This window comes from Dromiciops gliroides, chromosome 3 (genome assembly GCF_019393635.1).
Source record: "Dromiciops gliroides isolate mDroGli1 chromosome 3, mDroGli1.pri, whole genome shotgun sequence".
NCBI lineage: Eukaryota > Metazoa > Chordata > Mammalia > Microbiotheria > Microbiotheriidae > Dromiciops > Dromiciops gliroides.
The window spans coordinates 12664657-12678868 of NC_057863.1; the positions used below are offsets into that span (position 1 = coordinate 12664657).

Sequence of the window (14212 nt, forward strand, 5' to 3'; positions counted from 1 at the left end):
TGTTCCTGTTTCCAACAAGTCAGTTTTAGGATAACCTATGTATAAATTAGGGATAAAAACACTTGTTACAGAGATTCAACCAGAAAGAGTGGCTTAGAGATTCCTGGGTTCAAGTCTTCCTTCTGACTCATGCTAGCTACGTGGTGATGGGCATATCACCTAACTTCTTGCTTTCCCCCACCAACTTTTTGCCTGCTACATAGAAAAAGAGAGGAAATGGGGTACAGTGAAAAAAGAGCTGCATTTGGGGTCAGATTACCTAGGTTCCAAACCTCCTTCTCTTATTTCTTATCTTTATGACTTTAGGTAAGTGAATTAACCTCGCTGGCTTTTGGTTTCCTAATCTGTAAAGTGAAGTGGGACAACTAGGTGGTGTTGTGTCTAAGTGCCCGGCTTGGAGTCAGAAAGACTCATCTTCCTGAGTTCAAATCCATCCTTAGACACTTACTACCTGTGTGATCCTGGGCAAGTCACTTAAACTTTGCCTCAGTTTCCTTATCTGTAAAATGAGCTGGAGAAGGAAATGGCAAACCACTTCAGTATCTCTGCCAAGAAAATCCCAAGTGGGGACACAAAGAGTCTACTCAGCAAAAACAAAGTGGAAAAAAGGGTGGGGTGGGGTGGAGAGGAGATTAGATTAGGTGACGTCTGAAGTGCCTTTTTAGCTCTAAATATAGGATCCTCTGATTCGGCTAGGTGATTCAGTGAATAGAGTACTGGGCCTGGAGAAAGGAAGATCTGAGTTCAAATTCAGCCTTAGCCACTTACTAGCTGCATGACCCCGGACAAGTTATTTAACCTCAGTTTCCTCAGTTGTGAAATATGGAATAATAACAATACTTACCTCACAGGATAAAGTGAGATACTATTTGCAAAATGGTTTGCAAACCTTCCATCAATATATTAATGTTTATGATCCTTTTGGTAGGGTGACCTATGCAGTCTTGCCCGGTGCTAAAATAATGATTCTACAAAAGATCAGTTAGCTCTGATTCAAGCTCAGGTAAGAAAGCTTAGGAGTGAAAAGAAGAAACAATTGGCTAATATCTGAAATCTGCCTAAGGGTGCTTAAAGATCAGACTTCTAAATCTTCAGTTTGTTCTTCCTTCCTCATGAAAGAGTTAATGGGCTGGTGCCTCCTCTTCACAGGAAGCTGCACATAGGTCTGCTTTGGTGGGTCAGATAAATAAACTCCTCCATGTGTTTTGAATGATTGAATGATATGCAAATGAGCTGAAATAAGGGTGATCCAGCTGCAGTGTGGCCAGCCAGAAGCATCAGTCACTGCTGGGCTGCTGAGGAGTGGCTGCCCATCCGCAAGAATGGTAAGCTACAATATTTCTTACTCATGGGAGTCCTGTTTTCTCATGTCATGTTGGGCCAGCAACTAGTGGCCTCCCTGGGAAAATGGGTGGTTGGTGTTTTGGATAAAGCTCAAACCAGGGCCAGCTGGGTCAAATTCATTCCAAAAAGGAGGAAGGGGGTAATTTCAAATAGCTTGTTAAATTGTAAGTTCTTTTCTGTCTTAAGGGTTAATATCAAAAGCACTGATCTCTGAAAATTAATATTCCTTTAAAACCAAATTGCCTAAGGCTTGGTTCAGGTTGTAGATGATGTTAGTGGTCTCTTGATATGTTTCAAGAGCTAAAAAATTCACGAAAATCAGTGAGTTACTGAAATGGCCAGGCTTATTTAGCAGGGGAATTACAGAGGACAAACAATGTTATGTTTGCTAGGAATATATGTTGTTCTGGCCAGTGGCTAGCAACAAATATTGACAAAGTGTTTTAAGACTAGTTATATCATTGTTTGCATTTAGCAGGAATTCTGTTTTTATTTAATATTATATTTATTACAATGTTAAGGGAAAAGAAACCTCAGAATATTTTGAAAGGAAATAAAAAAGCTCAAAACACATTGAAGAACTTGAACCACTCTGGTTTCCAGAAAATGTGACTTGAGGTGCCATATGAATAGATGTATGAAGAATCACATGATTATTTGTAAATACAAGTACCTAATAAATATTGTATCAAGCATAGAATATTAATATTTTAATTCTTTGCCATTTGTACAACAAATGCAAAGTGGTCAAAATCTTTATGGTTTTTCCCTTCCCCCAGCATTTAAGAGTTTTTAATAATTGAAAACTTTACCAAATAGAAGGAAGCAGTTCCTTATTTTCAACAGAGGTAATCCACCTTGGATTGCTTTGGAAGAATCTGCCTCAGGCTTCTCCCAAGGCTCTAAAGAGATTCTATAGGTAGAGTACTTTGTAATTTTCAAAATGCTACATAAATACCAGCTATTACATTGTTATCATTATCTCTGGTTTTGTTGTTATTGTAAAGTGTTTTAAAACACTGAGAAATTCCTAAATTGGTTATTCCAGTTTTACAAGTAAAATCTCAAATGTATTTGAAATGGTTGCAAATGAATTTTGCAAGATGAAAAACTTATCAACTCATAGGAAAAATAAACAAATAAAAAACCGTGAGAAATTACAACATGAATGTGATATGGAGTATTGGTCCCGTGCCCAGAGGGGTAAGCGGAATGGATGCTGGCTTCTTTCATAGAATTCCTATTTTTGAAATGATTAACCCATTTATGTGAGCAAGACCTCACATGAATCTTTGGAGCCCCAGGTGCGGTATTTAAGATAGCTTGGAGGACTCAGGATGGTAATTCATTGTAATTTTCCACTCTACCCTCAACCATTTGAAAAGCCTAAGAAAGGGAATCTTGTAAATTAACCTATAGCCAGTTTGTCACTGTTTCTATTCATTTTTTAAAAAGCATCTAGAGGTAGAAATACAAATGGCAATTCATTATGGGAAGAGACCTCCTAATTATATTAGAAGTGGGGGACCTACTGTACAGATAGAGAAGGGTCCTGGAGCTTGTAAAACTTTTGCAGAAACAACACATCTGATGATCATCGTTATCATCCTGCCATCTTTTGGTCTCTAATGAACTAAATGCTGAGAGTCTTGGGAAGCTTAACTTGCCTTGCAAGTGTTGGCTTTAAGACTCCCTGTCTTTAAAATCTCCCATCTATTAGAATAAAACTAAAAAAAAGTAGTATGATGATGCATTTAGGAACAAGCTAACAGATGCCAGAAGACAGAACCAAGTGACCATTAGTGATCTCTTCTAGCTTTGATCTTTCCCATTGCTGTTCACATCATCCTCACCCTGAGAAGTCCAGGGATAAACCACCAATGCTTGAAGATTCCCTTGTCCTTATCTTCCTAGTCCTGCCTGAGGGTCCATTGGTCATTTGGTTTGTCCAGTGCCATTACCCCTTCCAGGCAAGTTCTCAGCCTGCCCTCTCTGTCTCACTAAAACATTCAGGCAAGTTGGAGAATACATTGAGGGAGGGACACTGGGCACTCTATCAAGAGGTGTAGAGGTTGATGGGACCTGATTCTGTGGGGAGAGGGGAATTTGTGCTCACTCATATGGGCACAAAATTAGGCACAAATGTGATTCCTGCTCTCAAAGGGCCTTAAGCTGTCCTAATTTTCATTTTGGTACATGGAATAAATTTTATTTACAGTCAACCCATCAAAGTATGAATTACATTTTCATTTCTCAAAGATGCTCTTTGAAATAACCTTGCAGTGTTCAGTTTTGTTTTCTTCCATCTCCAAATATCTCTGTCTTACCTAACTCCTACTCAGGAGCCATCCCTTGGCAAAAACACAACACAACAAAGCAAAACAAAACACACACACACACACACACAAACAATTTTTTTTTAAATAGCAGGAAAAAAAACCATGAATAAAACTAGAACAGTCAGCTTAGTCTCATAGTATATGCAGCAGTCTTCCATACCAGGAATATTTCACTTCTCCAAATAAGGGAGAGAAATACATTTCCCCATTTCTTCAAGGCCAAGCTCAATTAGTATCATTATAGCACCCAGTCTCTTTTGGTTGTCATTCTTTCCATTTATATTGTTGTAATAATGGGTGTATTTTCCTGCTTTATTTTATTCTATGTGAGTTCATATAAGTCTTCCCATGCTTTTTTGAGCTCTTCAAAATGACCATTTCTTAAGGTCTAGTCATATTCTATTTCATTCATGCATCATGATTTATTTTGCCATTCTACAATTGATTGGAATCTACTTTGTCTCTAGTTGTGTTTGCTTTTGTTTTGCTAGTACTGAAAAAGGGATACTATGAATATTTTGTTGTATATAGAACCATTATTTCTGTCACTGAGCCCCCTCAGGGTAGATCTGTAGACTGTCCCAACAGTCAGTGTAGTTTCAAACCTTAATAGCTTAAAACTACACTAAGACTTTTAGATTACCATGTATATACACACACAAACACACATACTCATGATGTCTCTCTATATTGATATGTTTATATGTGTGTATTCATATATAAAACATACATATATTGGATAAATGTATATATGTATATATACATACATAGGGGTGTGTGTGTGTGTGTGTGTGTGTGTGTGTGTGTGTGTAACAGTGGAATCTCTAGGCCAAAAGGCATGGATGCTGTAGTCACTCTTTTTTTTGAAAGTTTTTTTTTTTTTAGCATAATTCCAATTTATTCTGCAAAAATGGTTCCCTTCACCAAAATCCTTGGCATTTTCCAATGGTTCTATATCAAAACTGATAAGATTTTATCAGGGAGAATATCATGAAAGGGCATTTTTTAAACATTTTTTAACATTTGCTTCAACACTACTCCTTAAGGACCATGGGTCCTTTCCATCTCCCTTGGAGCTGAAACCCACCATATGCATCATCTCCCCCATTAGAACATGAACTATTTGAGCAAAGATTCATCTTACTTTTCTAATTGTAATTGTATCTCCAGTGCTTCATTCATTCAATGGTGGGACCAATTGGCAGTTCCACCAACAATGTATTAGTATGATTGTCCTTCCTCAGCTTCTCCAACATCCCCATTTTTGTTATTTTTTGCCAGTTTGATGGGTGTCAGGTATAATCTCAGAGGTCTTTTGATTTTTGTTTTTCTTATTATTACTGAGTTGGGAGCATCTTTCCCGTGTTTATTAATTTTGGCAATTTTTTGAGATTTCTTTATCTCTCTAATTTAATTAACTTTTATATTGGATGATAAGAATAACTGACATTCCTATGGCCTTTTAAAGTCTGCAAAGTATTTTATTTACAAAATTTCATTTTATCCCTACAACATTGCTCTGAGATAGGTACAGTAGGTATTATTCTTCCCATTCTACAAATGAGGAAACTGAGGTTTTGAAAGATTTGACATTTTTCTTATGACTGCCGAGCTATTGAGTTTTGATTGTGAGACTTTTAAACCAAGGTCTCTCCTGAGTGCAAGTCCAGAGTTCTTCTCTGTGCCCCAGCCTACACCCCAACTTGCCTGCTGCTCAAGTGGTTCTAAATCATTAACTCTCCCTCCACCAACATTTTCCCCAAATGGCTGATTCACCAGTGAGTTAGTGATTTACATGACAACAACCTGATAAAGTAAAGCAGCAATGAAACAGATTCAAGCATTTTTTTTAAAAGTACCCTGGCTTGGTTTTACCTCAAAAGCTTTAAAAGATGTTTCCTACAGTATTCACTGGAAATTATCATGTAATTTCCATATTATTTTATCACTATCATTGAAACCAACCTGTTTTCACAAATTAATATCTCCACTAAAATAGCTGATTAGAACCCATCAGCATCACATCAGTATTCCTCATCACTTACATTAATTCTGAAACAAAAATCAAACAGTATTTTGGATGTGGGGTATCTTGGGAAGATGGTGTATGGTGTGGTGGGAAAAACACTAGATTTGGAATCAGGATTTGAGTTCAAGTTCTTGTACCACCATTTATTAGCTTTATGACCTGGGGCACAGTCAATCTACTTTCTCTGAGCTTCAGTTTTCTCATCTGCAAGATGGGAATAATAACACCAGTAGGACCTACCTTGAGAGTATCAAAAATAATACATGCAAAGGGGTTTCCAATTCTAAGATTATAAAGTTATTATAAGTTATTACTACTGCATATGTTTTCAACCACTGTGCCCAAGATGGCACTGCTGAACCGGGGTGCACTAGTGGATGGGCCTCTGGCTTGAAGTTTTGCATTTATCTCTGACTAAAGGGACTTCTAACTAATCTAGCACATTCTGGAGGAAAATGTAGAGGAAGACTTTTCCTTTTAAATGGCTTGGTTCTATTATTGCCGGGGGGGGGGGGGGGGGAGGGAAGACAGTTCTAGAATGCTTGCTGGTATTCTCTACCTTGTTCCCATATTTTAGGTACCACAGGGTGTTCTATCATTGCATGTAATTGACATAAGCTGATTGAGGGGGAAAATTCCTCTTTCTTCTTTGGGGGACATGAAGAAAATTTTAAATGATTTCTTGAAGCTGTGGTTATCTGATTATGCAAGGAAGTCTGAATAATGAATCAGCGAGTGCAATCCCTAGGAATTTTCCTCACACCATGCAATTCATCAGCTTTTCTGAATTTGACAAATGGGCTTAAGTTGTTCTAGGAAAGCTTCAGGATTAGCAAAAGTCAGATGCAACTAATTTTGCTCAATGTTTGCACTTGTATATTTTTGCAGAAAATAAAATGTCCACCTTTATTTTTAGTTAATTTCCCAAAATACAAGGGTGAAGGACTTGCCTGATTGTCCTTAAGCCTCACAAGACTTTTAAAATAAATTCTGAAAAGAAAACATTATTGTTGACCTTATAGCTACTTAATGATTCAATGCTAATAGCTAACACTTTTAGAGCACCTTAAAGCACTATCTATACATTTATATTTGTTCTGTTGTTTAGTCATTTCAGTTAGGTCTGATTTCATAATCTCATTTGGGGGTTTCTTGGCAAATATGCTGAGTGGCTGGTCATCTCCTTTTACAGATGGAGGGGTTAAGTGAATTGCCCAGGATCACACAGCTAGTAAGAGTGTGAGGCTAAATTTGAACTCATCTTCCTGAATCCAGGCCCAGCACTCTATCCACTGTGCTACCTACCTGTTCTATATTTTTACATATTTATACATAGAAAGAGAACTATCTTTATTTTTATCTTTGTCATCCCTTTGAAGTAGCTACCATTATCTCTATTTTCCAATGAGCAAATTGAGTCACAGAGAGGTTATAGGACTTGCCCAGAGTCACACATCAAGGAAATGCCTGAGGCAGGATTTGAATTCAGGTCTTGAGCTCTATTCAAGATGTTACCTGTCTGTTTCAGCAATTTAATAAAACATTATTAAGATTTTGTTATTAACCACATACTATTCTGCATCCTGGAGACACAGAGACAGAAGGAAATGTTTAATGACTCGAGAAGCTCAGTCTAGTGGTCAGAAACAACATCTATACAGCTGAGTAAATATGAAATATAGAAAAGATCAATACAGTGTAACCAAGTGAGGGAATCACAAAAGGCCTCTTGGGGGAGGTGCTACTTCCACTGAGTCTTGAAAGAAGCCAAGGTGAGATTGGAAACCATTCCAGGGAGGACTATCTGCCTTGGCAAAGGCATGGAGAAGGAGAATCAAGTAGCCTCATTTTTGCTGAAATGTGGACAGGGACTAATCTGGAACCAATGTGGAAGGATAGATTGGGGCCAGATTGGAAAGGCAGCACTTGCAAGTCTAGTCTACAAAGTCACAACTCCTCGGGTAATTCAGGTAGCCCCATGAAACTAGTACTTGTAGATCAGAAGATGATGGCTCATAGACTTTTTTTTTTTTTTTTGGCGGGGCAATGGGGGTTAAGTGACTTGCCCAGGGTCACACAGCTAGTAAGTGTCTGAGGCCGGATTTGAACTCAGGTACTCCTGACTCCAGGGCCAGTGCTCTATCCACTGTGCTACCTAGCTTCCCTTGTCTTTGCTTTTCAAAGTCACACAGAGGGGGCAGCTAGGTGGCACAGTGGATAAAACACTGGCCCTTGATTCAGGAGGACCTGAGTTCAGATCCGGCTTCAGACACCTAACACTTGCTAGCTGTGTGACCTTGGGCAAGTCACTTAACCCCCATTGCCCCACAAAAACAAACAAACAAACAAACAAAAAAACAAACCCAACAAAACCCAGAACTGATCAAAGTCCCATGGAGATGTAATTCTACCCTGCTTCCTAGAAAATGGGGCCATGATGATTCAACTGGTGTGATTTGTTATCATTTGTTTTGTTTTTGCTGAGGCTGTTGTTTACTTTTAAAATATACATTGGATCAAAGATTTTGAGCTAGAAGGGATCAGAGACTATGTCAACTCTCTCATTTTATGGACAAGGAAATGAAGCCCTAGAGAGTTTAGGTGACTTGCGTGGGGTTACGGAAGCAATAAGACCCGTTATATCGCATGGTTTTGATCCCAAAGTGTACAAATGTCATGACTTGTGCTTGAGTTTTTTCTTCTTCCTTTCACCCAGGCTCAGAACATGACTTGTGACACATGGCTGGGAGTAGAGGCCGTCCTAGAAAAGTACTTTCTTCCTATCCTTTATTCCATTGAGTTTGTCATTGGCATCCTTGGGAACACGGCTGTTGTTTTGGGCTATGTCTTCTGCCTGAAAAAGTGGAAAAGTGGCAACATTTACCTCTTCAATCTCTCCCTTTCTGACCTTGCCTTCCTATGTACGCTCCCCATGTTGGTGAGAAGCTACGCCAGTGGGAAATGGACTTATGGGAATATCCTGTGCATCAGTAACAGGTACTTACTCCATGCCAACTTGTACACGAGCATCCTTTTCCTTACATTTATCAGCATTGACAGGTACCTGCTGATGAAATACCCCTTCAGAGAACACTTCCTGCAAAAGAAAGAAGTTTCTATCTTCATCTCGGTGATCATCTGGATTTGGGTGACACTTGAGCTTCTACCAATCCTCCTTTTCATTGAGCCGACCACAGCGAACAATGACACCACCTGTAATGACTATGCAAGCTCTGGAGATCCCAAATACAGCCTCATCTATAGTGTGTGTCTAACTGTGCTAGGGTTCCTCATTCCACTCTTTGTCATGTGCTTCTTTTACCTGAAAATTGCCCTTTTCCTAAAGGAGAGAAGCAAACAACTCACTACTTCTCTCCCCCTTGAGAAGCCTCTCAACTTAGTTATCATGGCAGTGGTGATATTCTCAGTTCTCTTTACCCCCTACCACATCATGCGAAATGTGAGGATAGCTTCCCTCCTTGAGGTCTGGAAACAGAACAAATGCACACAGATCACCATCAGCTCATTCTACATTATGACCCGACCCTTGGCCTTTCTGAACAGTGTGATCAACCCTCTTTTCTATTTTCTAATGGGGGATCACTTCAGGGATATGATGATCAGTCAAGTGAGGACCTTCTTCAAATCCATTAGAAGGTGACCCCACTAGCCTGCTGATGCCATCTTTCAAGGGCATGTGGAGTTCCCTTTTCTTTAGGGGAACATGTTTTTGTTTCTCTGATAGGTCACATGGATTGTGGGCTTGTTTTGTTGGCTCCCAGGCTCATCTAAGAGGGCTTTAGCTCTGTTCCCTGAAACATAGGCCTGCTGCCCTCATGTCTCTTTAAAATGAAGGCCCCTATTTTTTAATACCAACATACTTCTGGAAACATCACACAGCACCAAGTCAAGGAACTCTACTGTCTCTGAAGAAATGAAATTTCAGGTCACCAATCAGGCAATAGAGAGGAACATGGGAGGGGAGGAGCTGGCTGCAACCCATCACACTCAAGGAATGAGGCAATAAATGATGGAAAAAAGACAATGGGCTATTCCTGTGGAGAGAGCAGGGGTAAATGGCCCATGGCCACATTAGTATTCTAATGAGTCAAGAGAAGTTGGTGATGCCCTCTCCTCTCTACCTCCCCAGCACATCGGGTCACCTCTCTGCAGCAAACTTATGGTAGTCACATAAGGCTGTGCAGTCCAATCTCTGTCACTGGAAGGAATGACCACATAGTGAGATCACAGATGCATTTAATGACTCTTGGGTCAATGTGAAGAGAAATGACCTCAGAAGGTGTAGAGACATGGGAATGGACAGGTCGAACCACAGGCTGTTTACATTGTTCTCTCTGGTTATTTTCAAAAGGAGAAGAGTGTGGACAAGATCCCTCTTCCCACTCCTTGAGGAAGTTTGCCACGAGAGAAAAGGGAGATGGAGGTACAAAATTCTATCGATAGAATTGCTGACAAATCGAGAAAGAAATATAGCATTAGAGAAGGGGGACAAAAGGTCTTGCCTTCCCCCAGAGTTCTTTTGTTTTTCTTTGGATACATGTTATATGTTTATGTACATGTAATATTCCCTGTTGGAATGTAAACTCCCTGAGGGCAAGCATCAGGTGGGTTTTGCCTTTATTTACCTAGCACCCAGCCCAGTGATGGAGATGGTTTAAGCTACACCAAAGCTTAAAACTCTAAGACTTCTGGGACATTCAGTAGAGCAGCCAGTCAATGAATACTTGTTGATTAATTCCAGGGGTGTGTGATATGATGTGTGCATTAAGTGTGATATGGGGTGGTGGAAGATGGGGCAAAGAAGCAATCTGGAAGAATCATTTCTTTCTCTCTCCACTTTTACAGCCACCACCCTGGCCTGGTGCAGGCCCTTGTCACCTCCTACCTGGATCATTGTGGGGGGCTGGCTTCCCATTAGTTTCCCTGTCTCAAATCTCTCTCTACTCAACTGCCAAAGTGATTCTCTTGTCACAGTTCTAACCACGTCACACCCCCTCCTCAAGAAACCCCTGTGACTCCCTATTACTTCCAGGACCAATTGTAAAGTCTGGCTTCCAAAGCCCTCCCCTTCCTGGCCTTTCCTGTCTTTTTACACCTTCCTCCCTTCCATGGACTCTCTGATGCAGTGGCTCCAGCCTTCCTTTGGTTCTTTGCACATGTCACCCTCTTGATGAGACCTGTTGGCTGCCTGGCTCTCCCCACTGGCTGAAATGTTCTCCCTCTTGGCCTCTGCTTCCCAGCCTCCCTGGATGCCTTTAAGTTTCAGCTCAAATCCCATCCCATCCCCCCACAATGAGTACCTTCCCTCTGAGCTTCCCAGCTACCCTGTGTATATCTAGTGTGTACATGGTGGTTTGTATATAATCTCCTCTGTTAAGATGTGAGCTACCTGAGAGCAGACATCGTGTTTCTGCCTTCATTTGTACCCCAGCCCATGGCACAGTGGTTGGAACAGAGAGCTTAATAAATGTTTGCTGCCTCACTGCCTCCTACAAAATTGGAGGGGAGAAAGAATGTTTCATTTTTGTGGGAATCAAATGCTATGATTGTGACTTTGAAGAAACCACCATCCCTCTGTATAGGGCTATCTTTGAATTTATTTTTTTCCCCAAACCCACTTTCAGGATGTCAAAAAATAAGGAATTTCTTTTTAAGTCCCAAATTGTTGTGTTTCACCCCCCTCCTCAACAGCAGGAAACTTTGATCCTCTGAAAGCCCTGTGATTTCACCACTGTGGGCATGCCCTTGACCAAGAGAGATGGAACCCACCCCCCTCTTATCTGTTTCAAGAGGGGTGCAACAATTTCACTACCTGGTCACTGGCCTTCTGGCGATGAATGCATGCAAATAACCTATATATTCTGCAGCCCTTTGAGAATTTACCAAGAAAGTTTATTAATTTAAAATGAAGAAAGGAACATACATTTTCAGAAATGGCCAAGATTCAACTATTGGGGGCTTTTAAAATAAATTTGCATTGTGAGGGACGGTAGGGGGAGGGACAGATTAATTTTGAAAAGAAAACCAAAAGAACCAAGGCATATCTATTGCTATCATATACCCTATGCCTCCCATCCTACTTCAAGTTGGAGAAAGAGGACATGCCAGTTGTGCTTCCTTTCCCAGGAGGATCAAGATCAAATGGATGTCCAGGAGATGCTGCAAACTCTAATCCTCTGATTCTCCCACCATGAAAGACACACACACACACACACACACACACACACACACACACACACACACGCTGACTCAAGTTCGACAGTGTGGTCCTTGGTGATCGGCCTGGTCCTCCATAATAGCATGTGTTTGACGTGGTTCTCAGCCTCAGAGGTGGCCTTGAGTTTTTGGTGAGTTCTATACGGAATATAGACTAAGCTTAGATCTAAGACTATTTATTTGTATTTCTACTTTCCTATTTCTCTAATCAGCATCACCTTGTTTGTTGGCTAATTAATTCCCAAACAATAAAGGCTAAGTAATCCATCTCTAACACTCAGAGGCTTCTTTCTCTTACTGGTCTGGGAGATATATAAGGGAAAGGTTAAAGGGGAGTTTAATGCTCTTATATCCAATTTTATATCTCACACAAGTATATATTACATTTCACCCCTTCCACAGAGTCTCCCAGAACCCTTAAGGGAATTTTTGAGACAAACAGAGGTTCAGTAACTTGCCCGGGGTCACACAGCTAGTAGGTGTCTGAGTAAGGGTTTGAACTCAGGTTTTGTAGGCTCCAGACCCGGTTCTCAGCCTCACCACTTGGTTACCTCATCATTGCCATCATCATGATGATATCATTATCACTGGGACTATCATATTATTTTACTATTATATTATATCCTTATATCATTGTTTTATTATAATTATTGTTGACTTTTTGTGGTTTACATGTGGAATTAGGTCCCTTCTAGACCTTGAACTCAGCTATTTTGCAGAACAAATCAAGCAATGACAATCTGACGCTTCTCTTTCTGTTTCCATCTTTCCTTTTGCCTCTGTCTCCCTTCTGCTTTCTCACTCTCTCCCATTCCCTGTCTCCTTCTGTCTCTCCCCCTCTAAATGTTCTCATGTGTCAGATAAATGAGCACCCCCAGCATGCTGAGCAGTGCACTGCCTTCAGTAGCCACCTAATAAATGCTTCCTGAAGTGGATTATTGAAATATTCTCCCTTTGAGTTGGAGGCATTGTTTGATGCAGAGAACACACCCCAAGCAAATGGATGATATGAGGCTTAGTGTAAGAAACATTTCGGACAGCTGCTCTGAGGAATACGAAACAGGGGGTGAAAGAACATGTGTTTAAGCCCCTCGATCATCAAAGATTCTTATGGAGCAGAGTGTCCATCCCTGCTGCTGTGCTGGGGGCTCCTGGAGATAGTCACCAGGGAAGGAAGATGACTGTGAATCGCTTCCAATCCCTTGCATCATGTTAGTGAATGCTAATTGCATTGTTTTCAAAGGAAAATACAAATGTCTGAAGATAGCAAAACACAATGGCTGCTCTCTTGTGGTTTTAGGAAATGGGATGGTTGGAGGCAGTTTGTTCCAGTCCCCTAAACTCTATGTAAATCAGCCCAACTAGGGACAAATAGACTCAGTGTCTTGGGTTCAAACCATCCCTAGCATGGTCAAGAAAAAGATCAGCATTCATTGATTCATAAAATGAAAGAGGTGGTGGGGACCTGGCAGACCCACCTGCCTCTTGTTCTGGAGAAGGTTCCTAGCTCAGAGATTTCCCCAGATTGGGAGGCCTCCTAGACTGGGACTGTGGGATCATGGCACTTACCCTGCGCTTCTCCATGCTAGCCCCTCCTCTGTAATGGGGTGCAAAGCTCTGGCATACAGTGAAGTCCACAGACAAGTAAGAAAAGTGCAGGTGTACCCGTTTTTGCATAGAGATACAAATGAACACAGTGACTAGATTTCTACATGGGCCTCTCTTCTCCAAGACTGGCCAGCTGATGCTTTACTTGAGTTCCAGGGGCCAGGCTGTCTTTGCTTACTGGATGTCAGGTACAGCCCTGCATCCTAAAAGCATAGCCTTAGAACTGGAAGTGTCCTTAGGGGTCATGGGGTCCTTCAGCTTTCAGATGAAGAAGGTGAAGGCTGATCAACACCCACTGAGTCCTTTGCTTTTTGGTGGCTTCTCTTTCTCTCTTGGATGGGCTACTGATCTTGGGCTTGGTTGCTATTGCCACCTTGATGCTTGGCTGCCCTGGAAGGGGGTGGGTGGGAAATACCAGTTGCCTTTTGAGATCAGGGGGAAGAAGAAGGAAGCAAGAACCAGCCCCATTCCAGATACAAGGTTGTGGAGAAGGCCATTTGGGGGGAGGCAGCAGGGAGGCTTCCAGAGCTCAGAAAAGTCTACCTTGACATCAGCAGGAGGGAGAAAGCTAAAGGATTGGGACAGCCCCTTTAGCATAGTCACAAGGGACAGCTAGGTGTTGCAGTAGATAGAGCACGGGCCCTTGATTCAGGAG

The 14212-nt window shown here is 41.1% G+C and overlaps 1 protein-coding gene across 1 annotated transcript; it reads left to right on the forward strand.

Moving 5' to 3' along the window:
• The first annotated feature begins 1239 nt into the window (after window positions 1-1239).
• SUCNR1 (succinate receptor 1) lies at window positions 1240-11974 on the forward strand. The gene is made up of 2 exons (XM_043991026.1): window positions 1240-1325; window positions 8429-11974. Exons 1-2 carry the CDS (start codon window positions 1323-1325, stop codon window positions 9371-9373), a joined length of 948 nt encoding a protein of 315 aa, XP_043846961.1. The 5' UTR covers window positions 1240-1322; the 3' UTR covers window positions 9374-11974.
• Window positions 11975-14212: the final 2238 nt, after the last annotated feature.